This window comes from Caloenas nicobarica, chromosome Z, assembly GCF_036013445.1.
Source record: "Caloenas nicobarica isolate bCalNic1 chromosome Z, bCalNic1.hap1, whole genome shotgun sequence".
Classification (NCBI taxonomy): Eukaryota; Metazoa; Chordata; class Aves; order Columbiformes; family Columbidae; genus Caloenas; species Caloenas nicobarica.
In genome coordinates this window covers 38,716,758-38,732,327 of record NC_088284.1, presented here as the reverse complement: position 1 = coordinate 38,732,327, position 15,570 = coordinate 38,716,758, and the positions used below count along the sequence as shown (strand labels likewise).

The following is a 15,570-nucleotide window of genomic DNA, read 5'->3' as shown; positions in this document are numbered from 1 at the left end:
TTGGTCATTGTGCTAGATAGACTCTTAGGACATCAGGTTTTTTGGGTCATCAGTACAGAAATATGATGAACTGGTCAATCAAAGCTGAGTCACTATTTAATAAGTGAATGAAGTTAATCAACAAAATGAACAACAAAAAGTATTCAGATTATGAAAACATTTTTATGGTGGAGAACCAGGAATGTTAAAAATGATTGACATGACCAAGCTGTCCCTACTAACAGCAGTAACATATTTCAGGAAGTTAGTGCTTTAACCTCTAAGGAAGATAAACTTATAATGCATTGTGCAAGGAATTTAGCCCTGAGGACTAGAAAGAAAAAAGTCTGCCTGCCAGTGGTAGAGGTTTTCATTGCCTGGTTGTGTAAACGAAGTTGAATCACGGTCAGTGCTTTGAGTTTTTTAATTGTGGTACATATTTATTGTTGCCTTTGTCAGGCTAGCTTATGGCAGTTCCTCTCTTGTGGGCAGAGGTAGGTGTTGAGTCTTGAATAGGCACAAAATTTTATCCTATTTCCCAGTCAGCTGCACTGTATAATTTAAGATATTCAGGAGGATGAAATAAACACTTCTTTATTATTTTTTTCTCCATCACATGTATGGGCAAAGATAAGCAATGGAAATACATTTTTCCCCCTTAACACCTGAAAGAATGATATGTCATATCAGTCTTTACTAAGAAAATGCTTTGTCCTTCTAAGAAAATCTTAACAGATTTAATTATCTCCATTGTGTTCGATTGTGTATATGAAAAAAAACCCCAATTTCATGAAGGAGGGGAGGAATTTTGTTTTGCCCAGCTTCTCTACAAATTATATGCATGACCTGCCTTTGGTTTAGCTGCTGTAAACTCTTCTAGTATATACTCCTTATTAAAGACTAATCATATTCTGTGCCAGGGATTTATTAATTTTATCAAATGTTGTAAGTGCGCTAAGATCTAAGTAAGATAGTGTTACTTATCTCCTCTTTATTTTATTGCCAGATGTTTATTTTTTGGTTTATTTTCTGTAATTCTTAGAACTTTAAGCAATTAGGAAGTTAGTGTTGTTTTTTCTGGTTTAGAAAATGTTTGTTTCACTCCGTCCTATGTCTTTAAATTAAGAGTTTAAATAAATAAATAATTTTCTCATGCTGCCTTAAATGAATGATACAGTAATTTTGCATTTATTAATTTATCATATTACTGTCATTCCATTTAATTCAGTAGCAATGCTATTAAATAGATCAGGAAAGAAATCTAATTCTGTAAAAGTGAACGTATCTTTGTTGTGCTTCTAGTGAGGGAAGCTTGGTGATGCACTTTTGAGGTTTGTTGTTCGAAATATTGCTTGTAGAGAAAAAATTATTTCCTTTTATCTCCATACAGAATCAGTATCGTTTTGAAGGAACTGGGTTTCCAACTATTCCTCAGCTTATAGAACATCATTACACAACAAAGCAAGTTATTACAAAGAAATCAGGTGTTGTTCTGCTGAATCCCGTCGTTAAGGTAATGTGTACATTCCAAGAACGCTGTTTAACTGAAAAGAATTTGGGAGATTGTATTGTTATTTATTAAATGTTCCTATGCAACTTCTCAGAAGATTTTTCATTCTCGCTCGTTTTGTGACTCTCTTTTTCTGACTTTTTTTGACCTCTGCTCTATGCAACACATTCCTTTAAAATAACCTTACATCCTTAAAATAAATCTTTAGTATCTTGAAAGAATGTCATTCAGCATCTCACAAAATATCCTACTACTTTTCTTCTTGGTTTCCCATTTGGTTTTCACTACTAAATAATTGAAAGAAGTAGTTCATTGGCTATAAAGTTGTGATGAATAAATTTTGTTAATAAATGGTGTTCATTAAGTGGTAAAATTCTCATTAAATTTGGAAGAGTTATGACAACTCCATTTTCTCTCTATTTTTTATCTCAGAAATAAGTTGTACAGACATGGAAAAAGATACTGTCATTCCAGCATCATTGCAAGTTTGAAATAAAAAATCCCATTTTCATCAGTAAGGTATTGCAAAAAGTCTTTCAGGAAGGAAATAAAAAGGGATGGAAATATTAAACATTATTACTGTTTAGAAAGCTGAAGAGTTGCCTTGGCTTCTTCCAGTAGTTTTACAGTTACTATCTAGTTAGTTGATATTTCATTCTGTCAAGGTTTAAAGCAAGGTGACAATAAACCATGGCAGGTGCTCTGTTACCCCCTCACCCTCCTTCTACCCTCTCCTTTAGATTGGAGAGATGATAAGGAAGATAAGGAGGAAGGAAGAGAGACTTAGACTTCAAGTTGGAAGGGTTTTAAAAGGCTTTACTAATGCTACTAATAGAGAAAATAGACAAAATATACAAAACCAATCTTGAATGCCTGATATGGAGTTGGCGTCATTCCAGTGGCGGTGGAGCTGGGAGCTGGTGTGGCTCCAGCAGCTGCAGGACAGGCACCTGGAAGTCATGGGTGGGACTTCACAGCAAACTGGAAACTGGATTTCAGGGATGCGGGGCCTGAGGCCTATAGATCACAGGCACGCAGAGAGGGTCTTCTTTAGATGCCGGCCATGGTCGAAGAGGGCTAGACCCTCGTGATCACCCTCTTATATAGGGGATATGACGATTATGGGATGGAATACTCAGCTGGTCAGTTTTAGTCACCTGTTCTGTCTGCCCCTCCTGGCAAACATTCCCCTCTCAATGGGATGTTATCAGAATTCTTAGCTGTCATAGCAATAAATCTAAACATGAGCTTCTTCAGCATTCCATTGTTTGCTCTTAACAGTTTCAAGCATGGTGTCCAAAAAACATGCAGGCAAAAATTCAGTTACAGTTAATTCAGTTCCAGTTAAATTAAGTACAGTTACTTAGAAGAACTTAGCTGAAAGGCAAAATTCACTAAAAGAGAACTGGTCTTGTTTTTAACAAAATCAGGACACATTGATAAGTCATCTCTTTTCCACTTAAATCATTGCATTTTAACTGTGAGTAAGGCATTTGTTCTTAATTCTTTTTTAAAATAGACTACTTTCAATCATGTGTATAGCACTTTGTTCTACAAAATTTTAGGAAGCACAAAAATTTGTATTTCAGAGTTAGTTTCTGACAACAAGGTCCTAGTTCTTTTCTGCTAATAACCTTAAAAAAGTAAAGCATATTCCCTTCCTCAAAATTGACATGATTTTTTGCACTTAGCTATGCTTACCTATTTTATATAATTTTAAAATTTAAAAAATGAGGCTCTTTAAATACACATTTTATGTTAATTTCTTGCTGACTACTAAATTGATACTTACTTGAAGGTAAAATATTGCTTAAATGCACTGTAGAACATATGAAAAAGCATAGGACCTTAATTTTGGTATATGAATAATTGTATTTTGATATGAACTGTTTAAGCTAAAAATAAAGGGCTGTTAAACTCAAAATGAAAACTTTTTAGATCTGTTTGCAAATTTTTGTCTTTTATAATGCTGTATTTGTTTTAAATGTTTAATGCTGCTTCCTGGATTTTTTTTTTCCTGCCTTTGTGTAGTATACATACTGTGAGAGGAGCCCTGCTTTAGCGAATGTAAAACTATAGTGTAGTACGTTATCTCTTCATTCTCTGTTGTTTACTTTGAAGACAGGGAGTTTCCTTATTCCTGACATTTTTGTTTCATATTGTTATCATTTTTTTAATAAAGTTAGGTTTTAATGTATGCATAGTTTTGTGTAACTATATATAGTCAAAGAATTTTTGTAGTACCTATACTGTGGAAGAAATATGGTCCCAAATGACTTTCCTGATCATTTCTCCATTACCGTACTTGACCTCATGGCCTTTGAAGTGTAAATGCACATAGGAATAGTTTAAATACCTTCATGATAACCATGCAACATGTAGGATTGTGTGGTGGGTCCTTCCAGGACTTGGATCCATACCACTGGCACTACATTCAGATGTATCATAACCTCCTTACAAAGAGATTGAAGATAATTTTTAAGACATACTTTTTAGCTTTTCTACTGTCACTGGGTACAAAGTCAGTTTTTTGTCTTTCTTATTTTCAGAGGGAAAATTGTGCGAGACCACTCCTTTCTGGACTTGTTGACCTGAGTTAGTCTTAATATTAACTAACATTCATTGAAATATAAGTATTTCCTTTAAGTTCATGCTAGTTTTATGACTAAAAAAATTAGTTTGACTACTCAGGTTTCCCAGAGTGCTGCAAGTAATTGGCATCTATCTATAAAGTCTAATCAGGCTTCATTTATTTTGTCATATGAGATACTTATGAGCTGGTGTGCATCAGTCTTAATATTCAAGAGTATTTCCTTTAGGGTTGATGAACTTTTCAACTTTCATTCTGATGGGTGATGTGAAGTAATGGAAAGGATGTCTGTGGTAGTACTGATGGTTAGTGCTAAGAAGAGTATTAGGTGACAGAAAGCTTTATTTATAGTTTTTCAAAACATATATATTACATATATTTTATGTGGGCTTTCAAGAATTTGTGAAATATGATCTGAGTGTCTGAGAGATACTTATACACTGTGTAAACTAAAACCAATGTATAGTGTACTTAGTACTTCATGACCAGCAGTTTGAACACGACACTATTGAAATTGATGTTATCTGGATGATTTAAATTGCTTTAGAGCAGCTGTTTTCAAACTATTTAAATTGTTTTGGTTTCTAATACCTTTCAGTCTGAGCTACAAATTTGTGGTGATTTTAGTTCTCCCACCTGACAAAAACTAGCTTTTGGAAAAAAAGTATTGAAGAACTAAGGAAAAGAGTGTTATGTTATTTTGTTTTTCATTTGCATGGAGCTCTGGTTTCTATCCGAGAAAGTGGAGACATTTTAAGTTATTTTCAGAAATAACATATGCACTGTGACACCTAGTGTTGAGGGTATTTTATGCATCATGTGCTATTATAAGAATATGTTTGATCATTTCCTTAAATTCATTTGACATCTGCAAAGATGCTTTTTCCTTTGTACGTATTACATCTGCAAAGCAGCCTTTGATGTTTGGTGCAATCTTTAATATTTTTATGCAAATTGCTGTCCCTGTAATAACCTATTTAGAAAGTGAAAGTTAAATATGACAGAGAACTTTGCAGAAAAATATGCTACGTAGTTTGTTTTTGCTTTCCTTCCTTCCCACAGTGATTCATCCTCCTTTACCATATTAGTAAAATTAGCGTTCACCTTCTGTGACGTTGCCCTTGAAAGGAACACTCTTAATAGTGTCACAAAAGGCCTATCCTCTGTCCCATTTCATGTAGACCAAATTTGCCTGCTTGGAATTTTAATGATGCTGTAATAATAGAATTCAAATTAGAAAAACTGAGGGCATTAAAAAGATATCTCCAAGTGATTTCTTTAATGGAAAACTCTCATATTTATTTATAACCTTTTTGAAAAAATGCACGTTATGTTCTTCAATTTATTATCGATGGAATGACTAGTATGTAAAGCCCCTGAGGAACCTCAATGCGTACCCAAGGACTTTATTAGTAGAAATGCTATTTTAACCATATTAAATATATTTTAACTTTCTAACATCTTTGACCTCGTGTTGTGAAGGTTTTTGAATTTTCTGAAATACATTTTTTACATGTAATAAATCTGTACTATGTTGTGGATATGCTTCAGTTTGACTTCAGGAACAGAGAATCATCAAGGAAATAATGAATATTATTTTTATTTGGATATGTCTGCATTAATGTTTTCACTTGGATCGGAAGCTAATCTGCCCAGTGCCACTTAGGATAGTATACTTCCATCATTGAGCAGTCTGCAAGGATTCAAACTGTACTCCTTTCAGCTGAAACAAAACAGGAAGATGCACAGTTGCTGATGGGAGGGAGTTCAGTCTTTGGAACTAGGAGAAATCTAGTCTGAAATAACATTTTTGCCCCAAAATGTATGTTTTGGGTCCTCATCACCAACTGTTTCACTCTGGAGATCTGCAACTATTTCAGTAGTGCTAATGTAGCCCTAGTCTTTGGATGCTCTGTAGTAAATTCAAAATTTGAGCTCATGAAAAAATATTAACTGCTACTTTGTCAGATGAGTTAGGCTATGTACTTGTTGCCAGTAGCTTTCCTTCAAAAATTCTGGCTCTATTTCGATGAGACAAAGAAGCCTGTAAAATGGCCTCAATCATTTTCTGTACATGAGAAAATGATGAACTGTAAATAATGTTGAGTGAGATGAATGAAACGTGTTAAAAAAAAAGATATATATATATTTCATAGTAGTGGTTCTAATGTTGATGAATGAGTTTGAAAATGACATGAGGATGCCATGTGCATCTGGTGCTGTCTTGCAAGACATGAGTATGTTAATGAGTTAAACACGGAAAGAAATTATGAAGAAACATAAATTTAAATGAGAACATAAAGGTAGAGAGAATATTTTCATAAAAATGCACTGAAAAATCTGACATGACCCTCATTTTTCAGTCACTGAACCAATTTGAGCTGTGGTTCATATTTAGTAGTCTTTGAGCTCAGCTTTCAAAGACACAAAGGAAGAACAATCTATCTGCTTCATGGTTTGTCCTCTTAGTAGTATCGCAGAACTAATACTCTCTCCTTTAGCAATTAATTAACCTACACTTAACCATGCAAAGCTAACCAAAAGTTGTTTTCTTGCTGTTTGACTCCCCTTAGTGTTGGCTGTTTTTTCAGGTGTTTTATTTGGTTTTGCTCTTTTTTGCAAAAACAAGCTGAAGTTCACTGTTGTAGACAACACATGCTCGTGGTGCAGGTGGCATGTGTTTCTGAGCAGAGCTGACATGGAGGAATTGAAGAAGGTTGCTGAATAGCCTCACTTAAAGGCAAGCGTTCTTAGGCCTGCTGAGAGAAGTTGGAGCAAAGCAAAGAGACTTAGCAAGGAGGCTTTCAAGTTTATCACAAAGTAGTCCTGTCACTCCATTAGAGATTCTCATCACAGGAAGGAATTAAGGTGCTGAAAAGGGAAACAACTTCAGTAATGGTGCTGCCTTTTCAGAAGACCATCTTGTGTTTGTTTGACCTTAGGACAGCTCTTCAGGAGCAGAAATCTCAGCTGAAAGGAAGAAGCAGGCTATAGCAGTGAGTTACTCAGTCATTACAATCTTACTGAGGCTAGGTTTGTACCTCCCAGGAGGATCCCACTGTGAATTGCCTGTGTGGTAGCCACACATCTGGCTAGGCTTGTAGGAATGCCAAGAAGCATCTGGTGGTCATGGTGTCTGTGTGTTGATTTTTGTCTCAAAGCTATAATTCTCGTGAGCATGATTAAAGTCTTAACACATGCATTTAAAAATGTGAAAATATTTTTAAAATTTTCTTTAAAGAAATTAAATCCACAATGAAAAGTGAGCATTTATAATACATAAGATGTGTAGTTATAGAAAATGACTGTATTGCATAAGCATGAAATTAATCTTTTGCTACTTATTTACCATTGAGTGGTATTATGATCACGCAGAAGGCCTGTGATTCATATGTCAGGGAAACTGGCAGTATTTTTTTAGTATAACAGAATTTAAGCAGATTTTCAGTAGGTACTTTAATTATGGAATCTGAAGAAAAGACTGCAGCTATTGATATTTGATAACAGAGTTTCATCATGTTCCAATTTCCTCAGAACTTAGAGGTGTTACAGGATTTGCTTTTAAGGTGTTTTAGCAGAGAGTGTTGCAATACTTCAGTCAGTTAACAAAAGAAATATGTCTTCCATAATGGTGACCTATACTTGTCGAGGCATCTCATACTAATGAGATATCAGTATATGAATTCAGTTTTGGCGAAGTGCCATTTTTGAGCAATCTCTTAAAGATCTTTGTCCTAGAAATATGAAATGCACACCTTGGCTGCATGTGCTTTCCTGGTTTCCGTGCATTCATATAAAAACATTAGAGCCGTATTACTATGTGGCATGAAAATTGAGCAAAAGGAATTATTTCAAACGTGACTGAAACAGTAGGAATTAGGAAAAAGAACCAAAATTTTTGAAGCAGGAGATGGAAGTAAGCTATTCTTAGGAAAATTTTTTAAAAGTATGTTCTTAGGAGGGAAAAAGAAGTATTAAATGGGAAAAAAATAACTTTTGGAGGAAGGTTTTTTTGACAAAAACTGATGAATAGGAGAATAAACTACTTCAATTAAAGCATCCTTCAGCAAAGATTATTTGAATTTACCAAATTTTATTGCTAATATTTTGTATATACATGTGAAAATTCAAGTATTAACTGTGTTCTGTGGTATTTTTGGTGTAAGTCACACCTTTATGCAACACTTGTAAAAACTGAGGCTCTGCACTGTGGCTTTTCCACATCTTTATCAGAAGCTTTATAATCAGATGTTAATATAGCATAATAATAACATTTTATTGCAATTGGGTAGGATTGCAGTAGTAAATTGTTTTTATGCTGAAGTAACATCCTGATTTTTTTTACAGATTCTGACTGCCTCCCAGATTTGGAATTCCAATATTATATAATAATTATTTTTTTATAAAATTGTGAGTTACAAACTTTGTATAAGTTTATACATATTTTTCTTCTTGTTTTTACTAGTGCAGTCAATGTGGCTTTAATACAAATGATGTTTTGAGTTTACAGTATTTTCATAGGATGTGAAACCTTAGTTGACCATAGGCTCTCACAGGTTAAATAACACAGAATAGCATAAAGTCAGACTCTGTTCTCTTAAATACCTTTGCAGAATTATAGTTACACACAATGAGGTACCGTGAAGTAGATGGTGACTTCCTCCAACTATTTTAACTTCCACCAGTTTGAGTGGAACAAAATGTTAAAAATGAGTGAAATGTTGTAAAGAGGAGCAAGGGAGAGTGAATCTCTCTATTGGTTGTCAGTGACTTACAAGTCAAAACTACTCTAAATTTTAAAATAGTCATGAGATTGACTGTCACTTTTTATACAAGGATACTGCAGCAGAAATTCATAGAGCATTTTTCTCTCTCAAAGGAAAATGAGATAATTGGTGTGTTATCTTTATATGTGTTTTACCACAGGTGAATAATAGCATATGGTCTATGCATACATCATCCACATTGTGCAAATTATTCTGGGAGAAAGAAAATACATTACTGCTTAGAATTTTGAAACATCTTTTTTCTTAGAGGTGCAAAATAATGGCCAAGAAATATTTGCATTCTGATGATGAAGAGTTGATTAATATGTACAGATTCTTTCTACAAATCTGCTGAAGTGTATACATAGTATGCAAGCTAGACTTTTTGCTTTTGTTTTCCTTTTATAGCATGACCAGAAGATACCAGGAAAACACAGGATTGTTGGCAAAGGTGGTAGCAGGGAATATAACATGGGTTTTGATTCCACTTTATTTTTTGAGGCTGTTTTGTCCTTAAGTGTTTGCCTTTCTATTCTTTTTTTGGTACCAGATGCCTTCATCTTTGTCTATGACATTGTGCAGGTCCTTAAACTTACTAAAAGAAAAATATTCTTAATTCAGCTACAATTTTTAAATGGAGATTTATAGTTTGGGTTTTTTGACATTGTTGTTAATAAGGAACAAAATTTTATATAGGTTTAATCAATAAGTAAATATTAATGTTGAAGTAGCTTACTATGTATGTAACATCAAAATCTGCCACCACATGTGTTCATACGGAACGACAGGATGGTGCATGTGGTTCGTGGGTTCCCACGAAGGTGTGTATGTGTGGGAGAGGTTGTGTTCTCACTTCCTTTTCCTTTCTATGTGGTTTTGCCTTTTTCCTACACTTGCCTATTAAAAAACTAACCGAATTTAACAGTTTATTTGAAATTTTGCCAGGTTAATTCTATTCAGTATCAGTGGTTTTAACATGTTATCTGAAGATTATGAAAGCCAATGCAAAATTAGTAGATATAGCTAGGTAAGGATAGGATGAAGTATTGTAGCTTTTGTTTTGAACAAAATAATAGTATGGTGGAAGCTGTGATGTGAAACTGCAGCTCTTTGAAAATTATTGCATACTAACCACTGTAATTTACAAATTATTTTGGAAGGACTGTAGGATATATAAAGAAACAGTCTTGCAGAGAGTTTACCTTAGTGTGTGGATGTTGCCAAAAGAATGACTTAAATGTTTTATCTCCTTGGCAAAAAGAAAACATCTAACTGGAAATAACTGGATGTTTTGAAGTTAAGTCAGGATGGAACTAAATATGTGGCTAAGTATCTTAGATAGTTCAAGGAGACTCTTTTGGACATCTTTATATACATCTGTAGACCCTCAACTTCAGCTATACATACCACTTCATGCACATGAGTGCGAGTAAAAATGTGTTTATACATATGTGAAAGTATTTTAGCCTCTTTTAACCATTTGAGTGTATTTATGCATGCATAATAAGACTGCGCTTCTGCATGCCTCTCTCTTTAAATCAGACAAAATGTTTAAAAGAAAAACTACTTTATCACGCAGTTTTGTTTGACTTAGAGCATACAGAAGACTGTTGCTGTTTTGGAGGGCATATCTGATAAAGGGCAGATAATTTCTCAGTTTGCATGTGTGTGGTTAACAGGTGATTGAGAGTACTTGGGTTTGGGAGCTGAATATAGCATATTACATAGAGAGGAATGCTGTAAGTTTCCTGAATGTGTTTGAAATATAATGAGTTTGACATAAACTTGACTTTCTTTTTCCTGTGCTTAACGATTACACATTCTATGTCTTCTTCTTCTCAGTTATGTTTTTTCTCCTTTTTCTTTATTTTCTATGTTTTTCCTGAAAGATCCTCAGCATCTTTCTAGTGCTTTGATGAATACGAGAGTATAAACTTAGGGAAATACTACATATCCTTCAAAAACAAGTGAAGAAAAACTGGTTATGTATGTTGACTTCTGCAGTCATTTGTCTACTGATCTTCAAGAAAGAATGCTCAAAGAAAAGCTGTGCAGTTAATCTGAGGTCACTTCTGCAGTTTATACACTGCATAGCAGCTTTTGCAAATTTCAGTTCTACCCTCTTGCTTTATGGCCATTTAGAATTTGGTTTAGCAGAAAGGTTGAACTTCACAGTGGTTTTTTATGGAACAATAACAAGTCAGATGAAATGGTACTTTTTCCAAGGAGGTAAACCTATCTGCACTATTATTCTGTTTTACAGCTCACATTGGGTTTCATCACTGTGGCTTAATACACTGCTGATAGTAATGCAAAACAGGTTCTGTAACAATTTTTACAGCTCATGAATCTCTGAAACAGTTTTAAAGAAGTTGTCAGTGGGGTTTTACAAAACCCCTCTTACAAAACTCACTTGTTCTTATGAAAAATCTTTTCCACTAGCTACTTTTATTTCTATACTTCATCTGAAGGACTTGAAACACATAGTTTATGATTCATGACATTGATATGCACATTATATCTACTGGCATAGGTGGTGTCAAAAATAGTGCTTCTTCAAGAAGATAATTTCTCATTTCCACATTGATAGGCCGTATCTACATGTACACGATTGTTACTCACTTTTTTTTATTCTGGTTCATCGAATTCTGATAACTGATGTTGGAATATCCACGTGATGAAAATTTATCTGTGATTATCATTTTCCTAGCCATTAAAAAGACTCTAATTATTCTTAATACTGAAAATGAAATACTGGCTTTCCATTTTTGTTGTTGTGGAAAAATTGCTCTTAGCTGCAATAATTCATACTGTTGATATTTTATGTTTCATTTGGAAGAAGGAGAGCAAATATTACTTTCCAAAATATTTTTCTGAATGTATTTTTTCTGCTTACATCATGAAAATACAGACATAATGCATGCTTATGCACTGTACTCATGAGATGCTGACAATATCTGTCTATTTTATGGGGGGTTTTTTGGAGGAATGTTAATGAAGAATTTACTTGCATGGGGGGAGGAGAGGGATATTTAGGCTTTTGGTAAATTTCCCATGCGGTGTTCCAATAGATTCTTAGATTGGGAAGCGTTTTGTTTTCAGTTCTCTTAAAGAAATGCATCTTGCATTTGGCTGAGTCATTTTGGTGTTCCGTAAGTCAGCTAAGGTTTCCAATTTCTAGAGGTTTTTAGACTTCTTTTGCTTTTGTTAAATCTACTGTTAAGATGAAAAGCATTGGCAGAATTTGCTATAGATCCTGCCTTCATTAGTATGAAGGCATCTAGCTTTATTATTTTTAATATTTTCTGAACTAGCTAGAGTAAATAATGTGACAGAGAATATGAGATAAGTAGATAACAGTGAAGATAACATGAAAGTCTTATTTATTCATATTGTGATGGAACCTGGTCAGGATTTGCTCACTCTTCCTCTTTTACTAATCTTGCATAAGAGTCTGGGTAAGAATCTTGATTTTGATTGATGGTACTCTGAATAAAAGTACAAGTGGCATTTTCTTTCTATCCCTTTTTCTCTCTCCTATTAGAAATGTTAAGATTTTTAAAACCAAGTGTTTAAGCTGAGGCTCATAAACTCGTATCTAACTCCCAAAATATCTGATTTTAGAACGTTTAGTATCAAATTTCTTTACAGCTGTTTGTTAATTTGAAAAAGTACCCTTTTAGAGTTCTTATGATTGAAATTGTTACTGAAAATTATAGAAAAATAATGCTAGGGGAATTGAACACTGTTTGTTCTGGGTTATGTTTTACATTTTATTGAAAGCTGTTATAATTCACTGAAACTAATTTGTAAGCCGCCTTTCTGGCATAATAATTTGTGATTTCTTTGATGTAGTTTCTGCTAATGAAGAGAGATAGCCAGGAGGAAAGCTGCACTTCAGACTTGAGCTTACATGTTTGGAAGAAATTTAGGGTAATAGTGACAATATTTTGGCCTCATATCTCAGAAAAATGAGATTGCATCTTGTACAGCGACCATCTGCTGTTCATACTATGGCCTCTTTGACATTACACACAACTCTGGTACCTGCATCCCCACTGAAGAAAGGACACATGCACAGTTGATTTCCTTCTGATGGCTCAAGGCTTGAAACTTACCATGGTCCAGGGAACAATGAAACTTACTAACATCTTCTCATATCCAGAATATTTTACAAATAAAGAGACATTTCTGATTATTTTTAATACTCTTTTTAACAGGTGAAGTTTTTCTTTCTTTAATTACTGGTTTGTTTGGATGGGCGTTTTTGTGAGTTACAGATAACTCTTGAAATAATGCTCCCCTTTGAAAATTTTTGTCTTTATTGAAAGCAAACAAGTATCCTGTATAGCCTCAGAAAGTCTGGAAAGGTACTCCCTACCAAACTGTTGTTTGTATAAACCTTCAGTATGATGACTGTTAGCTGATCTCTGTCCATTGGGGAAGGGTAGCAGTGTTGAGGCTGACGAAGTTATTCACTGTGTGAACTTCCTATTTGACAACTTGTTTCTCAGTGTTTGGCCAACAGATCTAGCAGTATCTCTGAAGGCCAGATGCAGTGACAGGACTCCAAATGTGTTATTAGTAAACAGCTAGCTCAGTAAGGGCCCTCAGAGCATCCCCACTCCTGGCCAGGGCTCAAGACCAACATACGATAATGCAGCTGTGGGCTGCTCCTTCCAGCTCTCAGCTGGAGGCTTCACCCCTTTGGGCTGAAGTTCCCAGATGGAGCCAAACCCTATGCTATGGGAGTCACTTTTGGCAGAGGCTTCACTGCCCAGCCCCACCAGCCCTGCGTGTGTCTGGCCATGCTTCCCCTTCATCTGGTCCTGGATCCTGACCCTGGCCAGCTTCTCGACTGACCCTGGCCCTGCCTTGCCACCATCAATCTGCCCACTGGTCCATAAGGCCGTGTCTGATGCTGGTTCCCCTTCCCTGGCCTTCACACTGCCCCCGATCCACAAGCTGACTTCCCAGGTTGACCATGGGCCTCCTTTATCAGTGCAGACTTGGCTTATCTGAACTTGAGGCTGTCCCCCCAGCCTGCCCTGCTCCCTCTCTGAGGGTTGTGGCTGGTGAGCCTCAGCCCTGCTGGCCAGGGGTCCCCTATCTGCTCAGCCCCAGGGTGACTACACACTGTCACTCTGGCTGCTCAGTAAGTGACAAGGAAAAATAAGTGAGGAACGGTAACACCATTGAACAAATAGGTTGGAGGATGTGGCTTCAGAAGACACTAATGTGTTTCCCAGGTGTGGAAACGATGGTTTACTAACCACAGCAGTCTCAGCAGGGTTGTTGCTTGTCTTTCAGTTTCCTCCCAAGAGTGTCCACCTTGGGGTGGTTTCTTCTTATCCTTTAGTTATTGTGCCATTTCCCTGGTATTCTTCCATAGAGAACCTCAAAAGCATGTTTTTGCCAAGTAGCTCCTCATTTCTGATAAAGGGTTATCTCCCATGAGGCACTGAAGCTTTGCCTGAGCTGAGCCAAGTCAGTTGCTGTGCTTGGCTAAGAAGTATGACATCCAAGTAATTCATTTTCCTCGCTTGGAGGAAACCATAGGACATAAATAAAGTACAATGTGTTAAAGTTCCTGGATTTCTTAAGTAATTCCATTTGGAAATAACATATCATTAAGATAAGAAGTATGCTAAAGCACTCATTTCCGTAACTGGATTTGTGCTTTTATATTGCGTGGTCCAAGAGTAACAGTAGAAGAATCTGAACAAGGATGAGATAAACAGAGGTTTATAGTGGTGGTACAAGAAGAGGGCTACATCAAAAGCAGGTTCCTCCAGGGGGTAGTAATAATGGCATTAAGGCATTAATAGTCTCAAGAGTTCTGTCCTTCTCTCTCATTCGGGTTAGCTTATGATTAGGTACAGAAATGTGGTGGAGTTGCTCTATTTGATTTAGGAGCAACTCTATTGAAATGAAAATTTCTGTGACTTGGACTGATGGGCATTACATTGTCTGTTTATCTATACTTACACTAAAGGTTATTTTTTATTTCCCATTTTGCCATCACATTTCTTTTGTAACTTTCAGTGTCTTTCACACACCTGATTAATCTGTAGAGTAATAGCATTTGACAACTGGAGAAATACATTCTATTCACAATCAGAATTAAGCATTCACAGAAGATCATGAAGTTTATGATCAGATAGAAAATACGACTTTCTTTCTGACTTTTATTTAGTATATGCTAATATGCGTCCATTCCTTTGTGTGCTTAATTGATTTAGTTATTGGCAGCTATCCAAAAATATCGAGTGATGACATATCAATTCAGTGCAATTTGAACAGAATCAGTGAGACAATTTACTTGCAGTAGAAACAGTCTTGTCACTGTCCACCTTACAGTGCTGTACATATTATAGTTTATTAATTAAAGGTAATTACCTAAACCAGTGACACTTTGTTCTGAAGCAGTATTTAAATTGATAGCTAACACATTGCAAGTTAGAAAACTGGATTTGTTTCCTTTTAATGCCAGAATTGTACGCTGGTATGATGTAGATGACAACATCTCTTCTCTTACATTCTTTCTTCCTATCTGCTGAAGAAACTGCTTTGGTGCAGTGTAACAGGGGTTATGTCACTCCACAAGTGCCTTAAGATACTAGATAAAAGTGTAACGCATGTGAAGCTCCAGCCTTTTCTAACTTAATATTTCTACTTGAAATGCTTTCAGTGCTGTGGGATAGAGGGACCATCTGTAGCTTCAG

General features: G+C 35.5%; 1 protein-coding gene across 2 annotated transcripts in view; it reads left to right on the top strand.

The window, feature by feature from the left end:
• FER (FER tyrosine kinase) overlaps positions 1-15,570 on the top strand; it is a 175,524-nt gene that overhangs the window by 83,328 nt on the left and 76,626 nt on the right. Inside the window, exon 13 of one of the 2 annotated variants that reach the window (XM_065655872.1) lies at positions 1,370-1,492. In XM_065655872.1, the coding sequence (XP_065511944.1) occupies positions 1,370-1,492 (123 nt within the window). Of the gene's footprint in view, positions 1-1,369; positions 1,493-15,570 lie in introns of those variants that run through there. The other variant, XM_065655873.1, reaches the window with a different exon arrangement.